The sequence below is a fragment of the Thunnus albacares genome, chromosome 6 (assembly GCF_914725855.1).
Source record: "Thunnus albacares chromosome 6, fThuAlb1.1, whole genome shotgun sequence".
Taxonomy (NCBI): Eukaryota; Metazoa; Chordata; class Actinopteri; order Scombriformes; family Scombridae; genus Thunnus; species Thunnus albacares.
Genome location: NC_058111.1, coordinates 17,864,676 through 17,885,013, shown reverse-complemented (window position 1 = coordinate 17,885,013; position 20,338 = coordinate 17,864,676). Strand labels below are relative to the sequence as shown.

Here is a 20,338-nt window from a genome sequence, read left to right as displayed (position 1 = left end):
GAGAATTAGAGAGAGACAGACAGTAAGGGGCTGAAAGAGCCTGGAGACAGGGAACGGGGAAAAAACGAGGACACAGAGACCAATAGATAATTGAGAAAGTGAGATAGAAATTCATGGCATATTGAAATGCTCCAGGTTGGGAGGAGAGAAAAATACAGGTATTTGTTATGTGGCTCTTTTGCTCTAGGGACAAGCTCGTTTTTCTCCACCTGGGGAATAGCAGACAGGGGACAGGCAGAGATAGAGACGAGGATGAGCAGGAAAAAGAGGAGGCGGAGGTGTGACGGGAGATGGACGTTTCCTGAAGGTTAATAGAGGTGTCAGAACCCAGTCCCCCTCAGGTGGCAGCCTTCGACTGGCAGCCGTTGTGCCATCTAGCTTATGACAGCCAGACCAAGCCCAGTCTATCTGTCTGTCTGTTACCAAGGCCAGGGACTCGGAAGATAAGAGGGGTTGAAGGGGATGGTGAGTGGTAGAGGGGAGTTAGAAAATAAAAAGGTGTGGCGTAGGAAGAGAGAGGCAGTGGGTGACACTGGGATGTTGTAAAGCCAGTGGGGAGAGCAGAGGAGAGAACCATACATATGGTGTGAGTTACAATGGTCAATAGGAAGGAAAGGCAAATAGAGGAGAAGGTCAGGGTATTTGAATATGTAAGAAAATTATTGTCTTTCAACTAAAGCTGCTCACCTACACTTCCTTTAACCCTCCTTACATATAAAATCCCACCTAATGTCTGGTACCAGCCACAAGTACAGTATGAGGTTATATTTTTATTGAAACTAACAAACAAAACATATTTTAGTCAGTCAGCGGGACTGACTGGCTCTTGGAGATATCAAAGCTTACCAAGTCTCTATGCCACAACAGAAAAATGAAAAACAGAAAAATTGTCCTTTTTCATCTGTAAGAGGAAAAAGAATGCGAGGGGATCAGACAAATCAGATAATGGACGTTCACACAAAAAGTGTGAATAGGTAAGCAAATTAAATAACTGATAAGCAGGTAGATGGAAAAAGCTCTCAGACCAAGAGGGACAGAGAATGAGTCACTCCCATGTGAAGACACCAGTGGGTTATGGCGCTGATACAGACGCGGAGCAGAGCAAAGCAGCAGTGGATATTGACTTTGAGTGGGAGGCCTATTATCCCCGTTGCCAACCTCCCAGAAAGCTGGAAACCCCAAATGTTTAGCTATGCTAGCATGTGGCAGGGCACCTCTGCTGCATAAAAACAAGAAACCCAGGTAAACTCTGCTAGCAAATATAATCCAGGTGAGTGTAGTGAAGGGCTGAACTGGGCTACATATAAGCTAGAAGGACTTTACTGTCAAGGTAAAGTGAGTGAGGGAGGGAGGGTTAGGGAGTTGTAAAGGGAGTGGAAAGGTATGTGTGGGATATGTGAATGATATCTCTTCAGCAGGTATATGTGTGGTCTCTCTGCAAGTGGTGTACACTTATGAATGACACAAAAATCTATATTTGTGCTCAAGGACTCTGCATCTCACAGACAAAGACTCTCTTATATGAAACTGGCCTATTCATCCTGCTCCAATCCTGTCTCCAGATTAGATTGTGCAGCACCAGGACTGTGTTTGAGCCTGCAGCTTGGTGTGCACTTGCACTCAGTTTCATAAAAAATACATCTCAAATCCCAAGGGACTGTATAAAAGTACAGAACAAGTAGAGGAACACAGTTGACAAAGATAAGATGTGTGAGAAAGCAAGTTTTGCGACTGAAAGACAAGTGCAAAAAGGACAGTTTTAATACAGAGCGTATCATGATTTGAAGAAGAAAAAAAAACACATTTAAATAGAATATTTATAGCCTGATTAGAGTATGACACACTGAAATCTAAAGGGCTTCTAGCTGCTCTTGAACTTCAGGAGACAATTCAGTTAATGACTAGGATAATGGTCTTGTTAGAGAAGAGACCTTCTGTTCTTTGTAACTATTGTGCTGAGTGTGAAAAACATAATTCTGTAAAATTGATAGTCTGGCTCTCTTGATTTTCATTTTATTTTTGAATATAGACAATTTAAAAAGTGTGCATAACAGTGGATTTAATTCCAGCCCTGAAACTAAATATACTGTACTGTAAGTAGAGCTAACAGAGGTTGAGAAACTCTTCATTTGAACCACCTATGTGATCAGGCCAAAAAACAAAAGTAATTTGACAATATTCTCCATTCTTTTTTCCATCACAGTCATAAACCAAAGGTTAAGGTCATAATAATATCAATCCTGTGCGTTACATAAAACAAATTGGTTTTTCTATAGCTTTCATGTATCTTTGGCTATATCCCTTGTGGGGCCTCATAAGCCTTTTGGGACTGGCCATATAATTACTGGCTAAGTGTGCTTTAATAGATCATTAGAGGCAGAGCTGTGCAAACGAGCCTATCATTACGCATGCCCCTCAAGGGTGCCTGTATATATATGCATGTGCATACGCACAAACTACCGGAGAGTGCATGTGCATGCCCACACACACGAAAATGAAATCACTATAATTGAGCAACACATGCACATACACACTGAAGACCAAGGTCACCAAAATATCCTTAGGCTATGTCTGAAGAAAACTAATGTGCTGCATTCATAGGCTTTCAGGGCACAGACACTGACACACACACATTCAAATTCAGATACACATGCACACATGCACGGTCAGACACAAACACAGACTAGATCCCTCCACATGAGCAATTACGCTCTCTTGCATACTAAATAGGTGGTGCGAAATGGGCAGTGCTTCGTAGAGGACAGTTGGTTCCCAGCAGTGGGGGAGCAAAAAGGCAGATTTGGAGGGTAGGGTAGAAGAGAGCAGTGGAGAAACCAACTGTCATCGTTGAAGGGGTGAATAGGGCAGAGGAACAGAATGATGAAGAGAAGGACAGAGGGAAAGAAAGAGTGAGAGAGCTAGAAGTTGAACCAATGGAGAGAAAAGAAGGGAGATATTAGGGGAGAGAGAGATTAGTTGGCACAACTGAAGGACTAAAAAGCAGTGGGGGAGAAAGAGACAGCAACAGAGCGAAGATGAGAGGGAGCGGGAGGGAATGACAGCCTGGCCAAAGGCCCCTGACACCGGCTGTCACCTGGAGATCAATCAGCAGCCGGGACCCGAGCCAATCAACCAAAAACTGTTGCTTCACCTCCTCAATTCTTGCCCCTTTCCCTCTGAACCACACAATCTGGAAATCTCTGTCTTATCTATTCTTTATTTCTGTCTCCTTTTTTATTCTCTCAATGTCTCTTTAATCATTTGATATGGATTTTTATATCCTTTAGCATTCTGTGATTTCTCTTACTTTTCACTTTTCACATAATGGACAATACATGTACACTCACAAACAAGAATGCCCGAATGTGTGACCACTCAGTGTTTGTTATGATGTAGTCAGCTTCAGCAGTGAATAATGAGATCCCAGGAGGACTGATACAGCTGATAGTGGGATATCCTGTCATGAACCCAACCCCTCCACCCTCTACCAGTCCACACACATGCACATATACACAGACATATTTCTTCACAGTGGTATAAGCCTTCATAAAGCTGACAAACAGGAAATACCTCTTTATATCAAAATGCTTCTTTCAGCTCTTCTCTTTGTCTATTAATCCCATCTCCATAAAAAGGATGAAAAAACTGAGATTACAGTGAATCACTAAACTCCAAGGACATCCATTGAATCCAGCTGTATCTCTGCTGCATGCACGGTTCAGTGTCGCGTAACCGAACCTCAGGTATCTCAACCGGCTGTTCAGAAATGCTCTGTCGACATAGCAGACTTTCAAATGTGAGTTAGATTGTATAGGGAGTTTGTAATATGTATGTGTACTATACAGGAAATGTTAAAGTTTCATAATGTCACTTGTTTCATATTGTGGATGAATAGTCTCAGTATTTCATAGACTTTGAGTCATCTGAGCAATTTGCTTGTTTGAAGAACGTTATTACAGTGACATTAAAAATAATGTAGTCTGCTGAAGTTGTGAGCTACTAGTCAGCAGCGATGTAAAGGAACACTGCAGTAATGCCAAGTGAGTCAGAGCAATTAACGCAAGTTGCAAGTACAATGACTCATGGGTATAATTTTTACATAAATTAAAGGAGTATTGGGGAATGTCACAAAAGTAAATGTACTGTTTTCTGCTAATAAGTATAAAAAGCAGAAAAACAACTAACTGTACAGCAATAACTACTTTTTTGGGAACACGAGGGTAGTGAAAACAAGTTGTAAGCATTACATTGAGTTATTATCACCTTATAAAGTTGTTATGCTGAACATGTTAGCAAACAGTTGCCTATTTTACAGAATAGAGGAATACTAGCATTTGCAGTTGTGTTTCTGGCGATTTGATGAATCTTAAGGGGGCAGTATACTCCTTCAGATGTGCCTTTTGGATATTCAAATAGCTTCAGAACCCCCCTCCCCACAAAAGTGTGGCTGTGTAGAACAACTAGAAACACATTTGATTTCAACACAGCATGAAAACCAGTTCTGATTGACCATAAATTGAGCATAAGTCCAATTTTCACCCTACTGCTAGCTTTGTTGTGGTTTCCACCAACTCTTAAAGAAACTATCTGGTTCTTTAGCTGCTAAATGCTCCACTGTGTTCACCAGCTACTCTCTTACTTTGACTGTCTGGTGTTTGGTGTTGGGTAGGAAGAGTACAGTGGGTTTATCTGAGCTTTTTTTTCTGAAAACAGCTGCCTGCTGCTGCTAAAACCAAAACCATGAGCTGAAAAAGGCTAAAATGCTTACTAGAGTTGAAGGACACTGGGTGATAATTCTCTGTGGGTTCATCACTATGAGCAACGCCTTTCACATCAGATGCTGTCATTTGATCCATCCTTACTATAACAATGTTTATTAGTGCAGCTTTAAAGAGACACAGCCATATGGCATTTACTTCACTTGCTGTATCCCCAGATGGTGAAAACATTATTTTCTGTTTTGTAAAATGTGCCCTACATAAAGACAGAGCCTTCAGTGGTGATAATCATCATTGACAATTTGAAAAAGAAGGAAAAATCATCACCACTCGTTATCTAGCATGGCAGCACTGCAAAAGAGCAGATGGATTCCAGTAGCCTGTGATTGAGTAACATTTCTGTAAATTGCATATTGATTTTCCTAAAGATAAAGTACTAATTAATGACTTCCCTCCTCTTATAACGGGGGAGGGGTAGGTAGGGCAAGTGAAAACCTTTAGGCTTCAGTCCGGTTTCCACTGTGTGATGAAATCCATTTCTAGTGGCACACTGATTATTCTCTAATAGCTAGAATGTTCATGCAGTGTTTTTTGGCAATAAGTCATTTCATGCTTGTATCAATTGACACATAAATGCAGGCTGAGCTCTAAAGCCTCCTGCAGCCTCTTAATTACAATGTTCTCAGTGAGCGGGGGATGGGAGGAGAGGAGGAGGAGGAGGAGAGAGGAAGCATTACCAAATGTCACGCCTACAAACTTGTTATGAACCTGAGATGTTATAACAAAACTGGATAAATGATTTACTGCATTTATTTGTGAAATTCAACACAATGCTGTGGTCTATTGCAGCCGGACATGAGAACTGTAATTGCAGCTCCTACAAATTTCTCTCTTGGTTCAGCCATATTGAAGATGTCTGGTTACCTCACTGTACTGTATGTGCATGAATTGGACTGAAGCCATCCCTCTTGTATAGGTGACTAGCCTGTCACTAGTTTCATTTACTGCAAGATGACCATGAAATTAACATACTATGTATCTAGGGGCAGCATGCTGGGGTTGATACATTAGCTTTGTTTCAAAGCATTTAATAGCCGCATACATCAAAGCAATCTGGCAGCATTCCTGCAGCGTTGAAAACAAATGACCAATTTTATTCTATTATTCACAGAATAAGATAGAAAATATATATTTGTGAGGCACAGACCTTATGCCCAGAATAATTCTTAGGCTGGTAGAGGCCAAAAACACCATGAATATTGCAGACACTAGCATATGTTTGGAATCTGAAACAGTCTTTTCCAGTGAGCTATTCATTCAAATCCCAGCTGAATTTTATGGAGGAGCATTACAGCTGAAAGCACGAAAAGCAAATTAAATTCTGAACAAGAGAAGCCTTTAAAGTCCAAAAAATGTCTTCAAATTACTTATGGATACTCCTTTTAATTAAAAAGCTTTGCATCCAAAGAGCAGATTATGTTGTTGGGAAACAGAAGACGTTTCCTGGACCTCTGAGGCTGTGGAGTCGGCAGTGGGGTGGAGGAGTGGGTGGCTGAAAGGAGAAGCAGCAGATAGTGGAGATGAGGCTCCATCTAAACTCTGCTCATCTCAGTGAAGACGTGAGTGTTTCAGATCGATCACCTGAGTGTTTCTCATCAAGACCAGGGAACCCTTCAGCTCTGTGACTAGACGTCCTCTCTGTGATAGAAGAGATATAGCAGGAAAGGAATACACTACAATATATACAGGGAACATCTGTATGGCTTCATGACATACCAGTGAATCCAACTAAAGGTCATGTTGAGATTTATTTCATATTATGCGCAAAAACTTAAAAAAAATCCTCTGTTTTTATTTTTGAGGAAGTAAGAATATGGCCTGAAAGAGGTGCAAAGAGAAAGCAGCTCACAGGATTTTGTGCTCCCTGATTAAAACAAACTCGACCACATTTAATCTTTGCTGACTAGCTAAGGTGATTTGAGCCTTGCTGGCTCAGCACTGTAGTTGGCGAATTGATGGTGACAGCGGTTCACTGTGGTCTTTTGTTTGTAGAGAGAGAGAGAGAGAGAGAGATTTTGCTGCCTCTTTAAGATTTTGTTGTCAATAAGCATTTAGCCTCTGTTTTCTGCTTCTATTTCTTTAAGTCATACTATATAACATTTCCAAGCATTAATGGACGATATCTTAGTAATCATGTGTACTGTAGCTGCTTTCTGTCCTCAGTGGTCATCAATGTGAATGCCTTTTAGTGCTGATTTGAAATAATTTACTTGGTTTATTGTGTTAGGGAGCCTTTCTTTAGTTTCCTCTTTATTGTCATTGCCTCATTTTGTTTTGCAGGGAATGTAAGTGTGTGTGTTTTCTCAGAAATTCTTTTTCCAACTCACAGTCCAGTCAAAAATGCAGCCAATTCTTCAACCAATTTAACTGGATCAGCAGGGTGTTCTGCATTGTGACTGGTAAAAGCTGTTAAGCATACAAGTATACACAGGCATCATAAACAGTTAAAAAATCTGAAGCCATCCATTTTAGAAAATAATATTGAGGTTGCGATAATATACATAAATTAATTTAAATTCCCAAATCATCTGCAAATCAGAACCTTAAGAAGAACTTTTTTTAGGTGCATCTGCATTAACCTGCAAGGTTGACTGAAGTTTCAGTGACCAGATTCTTAATGATCTAACAAAACTGTTATGACTTAATAACCAAAATCACCTGCCAGTGCGATACATCAAAGAGACATTGTAGAGGAAAACAACTTTATTTGTTTCACCATATCCTCACTGATCCTGATTGGACACAATCAGCTCAGCAATCAGCTCAGCTTGATCACATATTGAACTTTCTGTCTAGATTTCTTTGTCTGGCAGAGTGATAATCATAATACAATAACAGATATGCATTTCATCAAAATGAAAACCCTATCAGGCTGATTAAAATAGCAGAGAGCTGGACATCCAAATATCGCTAATGACCTTCTGCTAGGTGCTAAATGTGTTAGAATACAAACGCACTGGCACCACCAGTCACATGAATTTATAAACACATGAACATACAAATGAAAGCATACAGTTCACACTTGAATTAATGGTTAATCAATGGTTGAAGGTTAGTTAGAGAGGCGTGACATCAGGGTAAAAGGAGTCACCGACCAATAGCCACAAGGGCTTTCTGGTGTGGATTTATAGCTGTGAAATAATTAGCAAAGTGAAGAAAAAAATGCTTACAGTTTAAAAAAAAAAAAAAGAACGTTAATTAGCAATTAACAAGCTCATTAGTGTTAAGTAGTGTATCTGCACACTCATGAGCATCTGGGTCCTTGCAAGCTGCAGAGATGCTGGTATTTTAAAAGCGTAAAAGTGAGAATTTCCCACTTAATGGAAGCACTCTTAACAAAGCAAGCATGTAAGGTCTTTGATAAATTTCACACAAAGTGGTGTGAAAAGTCAAATGAATCCTGACTTGTAATAAATTTGTGTTGGCAGATTTCCAGCTTTTTAAATGGTAATGTGTCAGGTTTGGGACAGGTGCATATGGAAAAGATGAAAAATGGTCAAGAATAGAATGAGGAAGAAGAAAGAAGTAGAAAATAATGAAGAAATGAAGTAAGAAAAGGAAAGAGGACAGCAGAAAGAGGTAGAAAAGGATGGACAGCGGTCGCCAGGTAGACACAAGATTGTGGGACAAAAGCACAAAGAAAGTTATATAGAGCATAGAAAGGAAGTCAGCAAGCAATTTCAACTTTCACAAGAAGGCCCTACAGTAAGCTGTGAGACTCAAGCCCAGGGATTTGGAAGATAATAGGCTGTAATACAATTGTCAACACTGAGTCATCCAGACATGGGGCTCAGAGGGAGAGTTGGCGGTAATAGGGCTGACACAGAGTAATCAATACGCCAGAACTCCTCACACATACAAAGGTCCGGGTCTGAGAGGTGGAACGCTAAATAGTTTACTTTCATTTACACAAACATCCAGCTGCCGTCTGGCTAATCTGTGAAGATAAAAAGAGACTGGGGAACTTCAAGTCTTATAATTTTATGGTAAACAAGCCCTCTCAGAGTGTGTTTTAATATTGTTGGAGAGTTATGTTCAGGCTGATAAGGCATACTTAACATGCCAGGTTGTCGGTAGTCTCTCACACAGACTGCACTATCTCCTCTATCACAAACACAGTCAAAATCCCGCTCAACATTTCTCAGTGCAGACCAGCTTTTCCTTATTTGTAGGCAGCCTTTGGTTTCCATTAATTCCAGTTCTTATTAAAAAAAATCAGAACACTTTCGATGGCATTCTCTTTATGAATCCCAATCAATGAACATGAACAGACCTCACGTGTTAACCCTCAAAATGAGCCCTAAATGATTAATGAATGCCCTTCATGAATACTGATTTGCACGTCAATGCATTTGCCATTTTATTCTCTTTTGTGTGAGAAAATGGCAAAGTCGGAGCTTAAGACTTAAACGAGCCATTTTCTTTTTTGTGAAGAAGGTGACCAGCTAGTTGACCCGAGTGTCCTGCATAAGCCTTTTTAAAAAATGAATTAAAATAACCACTAATTTAACATTTTACAATTATTTATTTTGAGTGGCAACACATGTAGGAAGCTGGAGGCCTACAATAGACTTTTATGCTGATTTTTCTGAACATCATACAATAAGTTCAATCGGTGATGAAAAGAAGGCTAAAGTGGATTTGACCCCACTGCACATAATGCAATAATGTTTTACAATACATCTGAATTGCAAGCCCTTGCACAATTTTTCACATTCAATATACTTGCTTATTTGCACCAATAAACCGAGACACACGTGAGCTCTCAATAGAGGGATGATGTTTTCATAAAACCAGATTGTCTTCAACATAAGGCAATGAATAAAGAATTAAGACATGAATGAGAGTCAGATTATTAATCGTCTGTGCAATCTGATATGGAGCATAATGAACTGATTGGAAGTGTCAATAGAGCATTTCACTCATGCAGCCTCTCCGTCAAAGAAGTGTGCATATTTACCCATCGGAATTGTGTTCAAGCCCTTTTCACACATGGTAACAGCAACATAATGGGATAATCACACGGAAAATCAACTCCTGGTACCACACAATGACGATAAGGAAAACTGCATCAGCATCGCAGGTTAAGGTGCATGTGAGTGTATAGTAATCCATGTTAAATCCAATGTTAAAATCCAGAGATATACTGGAATAACAAGCTCCTGTGAATGGGTGAAAAAATGAATGCTACAGTCATCCACTAAGGGATATATCAGTAACCCTGTTAGATCTACTATAAGTGTGAGGGATGAGGTTGAGGGCTTGATCCCTTTATTGATGACTTAATTGGGTAGTTAACAGTGCAGGGAGATAGGATAGATGAGATAGAGGTGGGAGATAGGTAGACAAAAAAGTGTTAATCAAATATAATCTTTATCAAAACCAGTGCAGTTTGGGAAAGAGTACACACGTTATCCATGCAGGTCAGCAGGAAGGCTCTGACTCCTTTCTACTGTGAGTTAATTTGTGGCAACAACAGCACCGTTTGTTTCCACCTGCATTTGCTATTTTCAAATGGCAAAAAGTCACCATCTAATCTTCCTAGAATCTCAACTGCTCAAGGGGTTGAAATTGAAATGGTCTCAACATATAAATATTTAGATATTACTATTGATCAGAACTTGTCATTCAAATAACACAGTTCCCAAACTGAAAATGAAATTAAATTTCTTTTTTAGAAATAAATCCTGTTTCTCCCTCCAGGCAAGGAAACACTTGATTTCAGCAACTTTTTTTTTTTTTTACCTTGATTGGATTACGGTGACCTGCTCTTTATGAATGCACCTGACCAGTGCCTAAAGAATCTGTATACTGTATAACATTGTTCTTTACATTTTATTACTGGCTGTGGCAATCTTGTACACCACTGTACTCTGTATGCTGCTGCTAAGTGGCCATCTCTGCATGTCCGCAGACTTTCTCATTGATTGACTTTTATATACAAATCTTTCCTTGGGCTGGTTCCTCCTCATCTGTGTACATACATGTGTAGAAACCAAAATTAATATGGCATACGCTGTCACTCTCCTAAATTTTCACTGAAATCATTTTCGAAAATCATAACTGTTTATGCATCATAACTGGATTTTGTCCATAATCTGGTTAATTAAAGGATAAGATAAATTGAAGCTCAATCTAATCTTGATAATACTTTGAAATGGCCAAATCAGAGAGATAACACTGGGGTATAAGTGTATAGTATACTGTGTGTGCATTAATTAAAGCCTCATAAGAATTTATTCCTCTGTCTTGAACCTTGTGTTCATGGCAACAAGCATTTGTACTCCTCTCTACAGCACCAACACAATAAATGTAATTCTTAGCAAAGTAAGTTGGCATCTTTGCATTACAAATGAAGAGCAAGCAGACATTATTTGGAGAAACACACTTGTTGTGACATAATAATAACATAGTTTATATTCTGGCTAGATGCAGCTCTCTGTTGTCACCGTCCACGTAGCCTATTACCTTTTCTATTACTCAGTTGATTGATTCTCAAACTCTGTGTCTAAACAGGGAAATATGAACTTTACATAAGCCGTGGAGGGGAATTAATTAAATCCCAATCATTTTCACAGTCACAGTGACTGCCTTCTAAAGCAGTTTGACTGACAAGACTTTTTTTGGATTTATAAATCTTCTGTACCACAGTGCACACCGGAGATGGAGGGCGAGGTTGATGTGAAGTGGTGTTTTTTTTTTTTTTTCATAGGAATGTTCCCTCCATTCATTCACATTCACAGATATGGGACAAGAAATTTTTACCAGAACAATAATCTTGTGAAATTGAATTCTGTATCACCTAGACAATATTGTTATCAAGGCCAGACACACCAAGAGAGAAAGACAGAGAGAGAGACAGACAGGAAGAGAAGAGGGGATACAGGATGCGGGATGCAGGTTTTGACAGTAAAAAAAGAGGTGAAATTACAAGGACGAGAGCAGACAGCAACTATCATCTATTCTTTACTAGCACAGAGTGACAGAGGCCAAAGTAAGCTCCATAAAATCACTGAAAGAAAAAAAAAACCATTTGGAATAATTAGAAAATGTTGTTTGTGCAGGTCTGGGGAGGCAGGCATACATTTCATCTGTTCTTCAGTGGCGCATTCAATCATTAAGCATTTTATCGTTTGACAGTTTTGGGAGGAATAATTAGAAGCAGGGAGCATGTCGAGCCCAGAACCCCAACTGGCCAAGAACAAATGACGGGGAGCACGGCAGTGTCTGGGAAAGAATAGGGATTAACTAGTGAATAACAGCATCAGCTATGCTTCAGAAGTAAAACCTAACTCCCCTCATCACCCTTTTATACAAACCTGCCAATCAGCTCTAACTAATATGAATGGAGGAGAGGGACAAAAAGAATTATCGAATGAGTTTAAATGTATTTTGTGTGTGTGTGTGTGTGTTTGCATGAGGACTTGTATTGTGTTCAAAGGTGCCTGTTTCTGTATCACCTCTGCTGGTTTATGACAGCAACACCAGAAGACAAAAAACACACCGCTTATTTCCGTGAAGCAGACAGAAAGGCAGGTAGATAAGCAGGCCAAGATGTTACAACTGTATGAATGTGTGTATGTGTGTGTGTGTGGGATTGAATGTTGTGTGGACAAGTGTGTACATGAGTTTATTTATTTGAGTTTTATCATTCATGTGTGTGCATGTATGTGTGACAGTCAGGAAGTGCTGGCAGCTCTTGAGGCACGGATGCATGACAATAACTGAGGTGACAAGAGGGATCACGGGTGTGTGGAGGGGAAATGGAACATGAAGAACAAAACAAACAGGCGGAGGGGGACGTGGGGGTGAGGGAGGTGGGGGGGGTTGAACTGATGGCCCCCGCTTTGCAGAGAGGGATAATATGTCAGCCGGCACTGTGTGTCAAAGCGTGTTTTTGATTGTTTTGTGTGAATGTGTATGTGTGTGTGCGTGAGAGAGAGAGAGAGAGAGCGAGAGAGCTTGCACGCTTTCATCAAGACTCAAAATGACATCACAAAGTGAAAGTGTGCCATGTGAGGCGCTGCTAGGCCCAAATCCCGTGCTCACCTAACCTTCAAATGACATTAGGCATCCCGTCAACATATGATGAGTCACTGCCAACCTGATGTGATTTATTCAATCCTGCCGAGTAGCTTGGATCGCGGGATACAAATCACTTAGATGGAAGCCATGGAGCGGGGACTGAGTGCGTGTGTGTCAGCAAACGTGTCTGCCTGTGCGAATATGTGTGTGTGTGTGTGTGCCCTGTTTATTTCGATTGTTTGTGTGTATGCGTCCGTCGGCGAAGGAAAGACAAGCATATGTGTGTGCATGGCTCTCGTGTGTATGCTGCGTTAAGTTGAAGCTGAAGAAGCTGTGTGATGTCAGCTCCTCACACTTCCAGAAACAAAGCTGTCTCAGAAAGACTCTTTAAAAGCCCGGTGGTGCTGTTCAGTTTCCGTGCTCCTCCATGAAACATGTTTTTGTTTTAATCTCTCCCCTCACTGTGACACAAGAGCCACAATTTCTATTTGATCTTACAATAAAAGCCCAAGATATTAACGGCTGGTATTAAACTGACTTAATTGGGAGAAAGGACAATAAACAGGTGCTAAGAGCTTTATCACAAAGAAAACAAGAAACAATATTGGATACAATCTCAGTGATATCTCCTCCTTTTCCTCCCTATCACCTGTGTGTCCAGTTGTGATCAGCACCACTGGCTAAAGGGAATACTTGTTTCTAGATTAAATATTAACTTACATTACCTAGCACCAATGCCTCACAGAGCAGAATTAATGTAGCATGAAGCGCATAGCATGATTTAGATGTTATGAGGTGCAGCTATTTGAATCTATCCTATCCTTAATGAAGAGACAGGCAAAAAAAACCCATCTCTCTTCACCCAAAGCAGCATCCACTGAAGATCATTAACTCTAATGATAGTCAATGAGTGGTCATTCTTTCACATCCATCTCCTCCATAGAGACCTTTGTATTGAGTAGTAACAACATGCACTCACAACATGTATAAATTATGGTGAGTGTGAGAGAGAATATTCAACAACTCATATAGCTGTGATATACTTGATTCCTATATTACATAATGTGAAACATCAGAACACGTTCACTAATATGCACTGTTACAATTCTGCTTTGTTATAATGGAAAAAAAAGGAGCGCCTCTGCCTCGTCTTCCTTCCCTAATTTCTCACAACAGATTAATAACAGCAACACATAACAGAATAAACAAAGCAAACCCCGAAATTAAGACCGAAAGCAGTCAAATCCATAAGTGGGTATGACAAAAACCCTGGCTCGGGATGGGTAGCTGCGTGAGGACGTTGATGAGCGTCTTGAGATGATTCAGGGGAAACAGATTAGGCAGGGGAGCAGTCTGGCAGATCGTTAGTCAGGGATGTCAGGACCAGAGATAAATGAAGTGTCAGCAGAGTAGGCAGACAGATGGAGGGAATGGTTGGAGAAAATACAGGGGAAACAAGGGAGAGAACAGGGAGATGATGGAGAGAGCAGACACAGAGAGGATGGAAAATTTAACAATAATTAATGTTTATAAGACTAGGAATTGCTATGGAGTTGTGCATCATTAGCAATTACATGAGCAAAATGTTTATTTTTGATTCAAGTGATTCACTAGTACGTTATCTAATGTTAACACATGCATATTTAATCTAACATGCCCTTCTTAAGCAACCCATGAATTTATCATTAGTCATACTTATGCTGCATGATTGATCATTAACAATTACAGCCTAAATACATGAGAAATTATTCATAAACTGCATGCAATTCTCATGTATTATTAATGTGACTGTACGTTTGTTTGATTTTCTTAAGTGTTTCTGTAGCATTCAAAGTACAAGGGTTTGTGAAGCAAACAAGTGTTTCTAATCTTAAAAGAGCTATAATTGCATTCACACTATTTTCAAAATTTGATTTATTTATTATGCTTCTGAACAAAACTAGGCAAAAAAAGCTTTTAAATACGCTGCCCCTTCTTCCTGGAATAATATACAGAAGCTGATTACTACGGGGGAATTTAAAGGTGCAGTGTGTAGAATTTAGTGGCATCTAGCAGAACGGACTTGGAAGAAATGGAATGTAATCAGTTAATTGGTAATTATAATTATAATTAGTAATTATAAAAATTAGTGTATAATCACCTGAAAATAAGAATCGTTGTGTTTTCTCTATCTTGAAATAAGCCCTTTATATCTACATAGGGAGCGGGTCCTCTTCCACGGAGCCCGCCATGTTGCACCACCATGATTCTACAGTAGCCCAGAACAGACAAACTAAACGCTGACTCTAGAGAGGGCCATTCACGTTTTTTGCAAGTTTCATGTCCATCATCGATTCTCCTACATGCTTTGAAGGGGAGGGGGAGGGGGAGGGGGAGCGGTATTCAGTTAGTTGCCATCTGCAACCCCATTTCTAGATGCCACTACATCCTACACACTGGACCTTTAAGTCAATTTTAAAGGATTGAGAAAACGTGAAATTTGAAGATTTCACTTAAATCATTTTAGAAGTTGTACCTGTTTATGCATCATAATTGGATTTTTGTCTTTGACCTTGTATTGTATATCAACTGGATATTGTGTTCACTCGTTTGTAGTGTGTGACAGTTGTAATTTGTCTGTTTGTATTGTTTGTGTTTATTGTTGTAACAATGTTTATGCTGCTGTCTTTGCCAGGTCTCTCTTGGAAAAGAGATTTTAATCTAAATGAGACTTTTACCTGGTTAAATAAAGATATTTGACAATATGAGTGGAGCTGAAGGCTGAACTATTTACAAAAAATGAAATTAAATGATAAGCCAGACTGAATTAGTCAGCTACTTTGTGGTAACATTTATATGTTAATATGCTAGTTTCAACACTCCCTGTTTTAACTAGATATCAAACCATTTTTGGCACTATTTTTTGTGTGCAGTGTTTACTTACATTGGCAAATCATCATTACAACATCAGTAACCAAATTTCACTTGTTCCATCATGTAATTATAACATAACCAAACTGAGAACTCTTGAGAGCAATTTAGATGGATTAGATTTTCTTTTGATCAGAATACACACAAACATTGAAGGTTTCCATCAAAGAAACATATTTTAGATGGTCAGTGACTCTAATCTTAACTTCAAAATGTTGCTTTTCTTACCTTTATAAGTTTAATTAGATGGCATGAGAATGAGAGACCCCCCGCCCACACACACATATTTAAATTGGTACAAGTAACAGTTTTCTAATGATAACACACACAAGTAAATTATCTGCTGTTTTCTACCAATTCTGTATTTATTCTTGTTAATGAAAGGCTGTGGTAAGCAGTGTCCACAAAATCTTATAGACAGGATTCAGTTTTATGTAAGCTAACAAGAAAACATCACAAGCTATGAACTTTGTGACACTGAAAAATGCTCCCAGAGACAGCAGTGTGAAAAGTAAAGCGCCGCACCTCTGATCTTTATGTGCTCTGTCTCCCTCTCTATTTTAACAATATCTGAATATATAGAGTAATAAAGCAGAAAACACAAACACTGCCTACAAAAAAACCCAAAACCTAGTTACGCACTAAAGGCCTTTATAAAAATAAGAACTAAGTCAAACAAGTTCATGGGAGGAAAAACTAGGGAGTGCAATCATGAAAAACTGGTCACTACCTGAGAAAGACTTTAATTCTCCGTAGCAATGGGAAGCTGCTGCCATATGGAAACTCTGTGAGGCTTGATAAAAGTAAATCTGATGTCAAAGCACAAACAATCAGCACTGCCTCCTAAAGACAACACACTGACAAAACACATCAGGCAATTACATCAAATGACGGCTCCCTTTCTTTACTTTAATATGAGCTTGTCATATTTTAAGAGCAGGATAAACACATGCAGTCAGTTACTCATTTGATACACATTTTACACAGCACACATTGGGGTTTTTTTTGCATATTTTTTCTACATGGTTAAAGTAATAATGCTCATCATTAGAACTGTTAGGAGGAAGTAAATGTATTAAGTCACAGGTCACCTTATGTAAAAGCTTTTTCGGGGGGAAGGTGAGGGAATAAGTGTTAAGAGTAAGACTTCAGAAATGTCATTTGCCAGCTAAGATAATGGCAAGATCAGGACTGGAACACCACTGGAATCACTACCATTAGGATTGCACACATGCACACACCCATGAACCAACACACACATACACACTGAGAGATTAGAAACTGTGCAATCATCTTTATCATCTAGCTTGCTTCCTGTAGGTCTGTGGTTCTTCAATCATTCTATCAGAAGGAGGCTTCTCAGCATGGGGGAAAAGGAAAAGTGGGATTTCTTGGAAAATTATTGTTTGAGTCAAATTATAGTCCAAACTTGAATGAAATGCAACATGTCCTAAATAAAAAAAGAGGTGATTAGTCAGTGCATTCAGAAAAGAACAGGAAATGGTTTAAACTGTGTGTTTGTCTGCTCTTCGGTTATCTGGAAACGTTAGCATGTCTGGCTAACTAGCTTACTACCCGCAGTAGTAACCTACCCCAGCGTTACCTCCAAGACCAAGGAACATTTCATACTACATTTTTTGTGAGATTACAGATTACGCCAAAAAGTCCTGTCCACAACAGCACTTCCACTGTATAGTGTTTCCCCCTTGTCTGCAAGCTAGTCCTTGATGCTATTATATCACTGTTTAGGCGAAAGTCTGTGGCTTTGTCTTCCTTAACTCCAGCAACCTCAGCCAAACTCATTATCTGAGATAGTGTTACACTTGCCAAACACATTTGTTGGTCCTCATCGCTTTAAGCCTCACAGTGAAATATATGAACAATAAAACATAGATTTAATCTCTGTCTCACTTGTCCAAGTATGTAAGCTCAGCAGCCAAACAGGTTGACATTAGAACAAGTTTATTCACATCTAGCTCTATACTGCAATACAAGACCAACACTGTTTCTTTATCCATGTCTTCTACATGGATCATCAACTGGTGAAGACTTTTGCCTGGGAAATGCAGCGTTAACCTCCCTAACATCTTTTAGCACAACATCATGTGTTAGCTTAATTAGCTAGCTACATCTGATGAAATGTGCTAGCGACAGCTGTCATTTCAGACACCGGCTGCTTTTCTACCTTTGTCTGAAATCAAAGACACATTCTTTCAAACATGGTTATACCTCTGTTGTTTTTATAAACTGTGCTGTGCGAGAATGGGTAGCTTGACAGGCCCTTTAGGTTTCACTATATTGTGAGAACAACTCCATTCTTCCTGCCTCAGCACTGAACGTACTCAGTTGTTTTGATCTCTTTGAACAAATGACCACTGTTGTCATTTTCCTGGACAGAACAGTCTCATGAATGGCATAGTGTACTATAATAAGAGGATGAAAAAGTAAGCCAAGCATTCATTGTATTATTGCCATTTTCAGAGATGTACTATCACAGTGAGTTGGGAAATGAGCGAACAATGAACTGAACTATGAGAGAACATAATGAAACTCTTATATTTTCTGTCCTCTTTTGTGGTTAGGTATACCTGTGCGTGTGTGTGTCTGTGTGTGTGCACAAGCAGTGGAGCCATTTAAAAACACAATAAATAGGATGGATCACTTATTACAACAACCAAGGGGACAGCAGTGCTTCTATTTTTCCACTCACAGCTTCTGCATTATGTCCCAGACTGCCGGGGGCATGCTGATGACCATTTTAATGATGTTAGCTGAAGCTATTAGTGATGCCGTCACTGAGCAATGGCTAGATTTTGAGGAAATGCCGGTGAGGGGAGCCGGAGGGGGGATTTGGGGTCATCATCTCGTATCTATTATGTATCTGTGTGCTTTGCTGTGCCCTCCAGCAGAACTGCACAGCATCACCAGAGGAGAGTGATGAGGGAACTTATTTAGGTGTAGGAAAGCAGAGACAAGCAGGTTAAAGAAAGGGAGAAGAGAGCAACAATAAGAGAAGTGACTATGTCAAGTGCTGTGGAGGAAAACATGTAGATTGCAGCAGCCCACTCTTAATGAGTCATAAATCAGCTTGATATGAATCATCTCTACAGCGCTATTAGACCAAAGTGTTTTGAACCTCATTAATTTACATTAGGGAGCAGCTATCTGGTAAGTTTACTATAGTATCAAATTTTCTCCAAGCCACTATCTTTATGATCTCCCTTAGCCTCTATGTGCTTAAACACCAGTGCTCTCATACACCAGGTCACTCCCTTTAATTTCCAGCAGGAACATGCACAGACATTTTGGGGGGGTAGTGACTCATTTCATAAAAAGGACACACTCCTCCCCACCTGTTCTGTCCCCAATCCTAATGCTTGCACACTACATCGTATAAAATAATGTGCTCTTACTTGACTAAGTAGTGTTTGCTCGCTGTAATAAACAGAGTGATAGCTTTACAGTCCATAAAAACATGCTTACTTTCAACTTTAACAAAAATTACATAAGTACTACAGAAAGAAAGAAAGAAAGAACTCTACTATTTATTCACTGACAGGAATGACTGCTGCCTCTAGATGATGACTTCATCGCTCGAGCCTGGCAGGCTTGACATAATAATAATTATAGGTAAAACAGCAGCTGTGACAATAACAATGGTACTAGTGGTAATGATAATAATGATTACTTTTTATTTGTTTTGTCCATAAGTGCACTTCAACCAATGAGGGCAAACGAGCAGCGACCGAAGCCACTGTAGCCACTGTGCCTCTATTTGCAGTCACATGCAGTGAGGGAGAAAATCGACTATGCTGTAATGAATCTCTGTAACAATTCTTCTGTCTTAGCTCCTGTCTGCTTAACTCTATCCATTCAATCATTCATTTAAGTGAAGAGTGAAGAGTACCTATTAAAGCTTACTACAGGAGCACAGCAGTCCTCTAATGCTGTGCTCATGTAACTGTGAAATCTATCTTGTGTCTAAATGCCCGGACCATCTCCCATTTCCTTACCAGAGAGGTGAAGATGTAAGTGTAGTAGATTGACAGCATCCCCAGTTCTGATGCCTGCAGAGCAAAAGAGAAGAAGGACAGGAGGGGAGAGATAAAGAAACATGTAAGAGAAAGAAGGTACAAAAAGGCACAAAACAGAAATGCGAAGATTGGAGTTTGAACAAAAAGATGTTAAGATGGAGGTCAGAGAAAGGGTGGAGGGCGCGATAGGACAAAACAGAAAGTAGAGAGAGTGAAGCATAAAGGGGTAAGGAGAGAAGTTGATAGGTCAGTGATTCAATGTAACTGGAGCTCCACTCTGCAGCAGACAGATCAAATCCACATCTTGATAAGACCAGACACATTCTTATCTGACGGTGGCTCTCAATGGAGCAATTAATTTCTGAGGTGCATTAGTATGCTGCTCGACACTCTGTCTTACAATTTGATTAAATCAAAGTCACAGTTAGGAGCAGTTGTGAAGGACAGGGTGAACTTTTCATAGTTTCATTTCATTAAAGTCATTAGCACAAAAAAATCTTCAAGCTTATAGGCTTCTGTTTAATCATGCAGCAATGCACATTATGATTGAAATCAATAAATATTAAATAGATATATCAAACCAAACAGTAT

The 20,338-nt window shown here is 39.6% G+C and overlaps 1 protein-coding gene across 1 annotated transcript in view; it reads right to left on the bottom strand.

The window, feature by feature from the left end:
• The window catches only part of grik4 (glutamate receptor, ionotropic, kainate 4), a 305,728-nt gene that overhangs the window by 62,455 nt on the left and 222,935 nt on the right, over positions 1–20,338 (bottom strand). Inside the window, exon 9 of the mRNA XM_044354238.1 lies at positions 19,727–19,780. Coding sequence (XP_044210173.1) covers positions 19,727–19,780 — 54 coding nt within the window. The remainder of the gene's footprint in view (positions 1–19,726; positions 19,781–20,338) is intronic.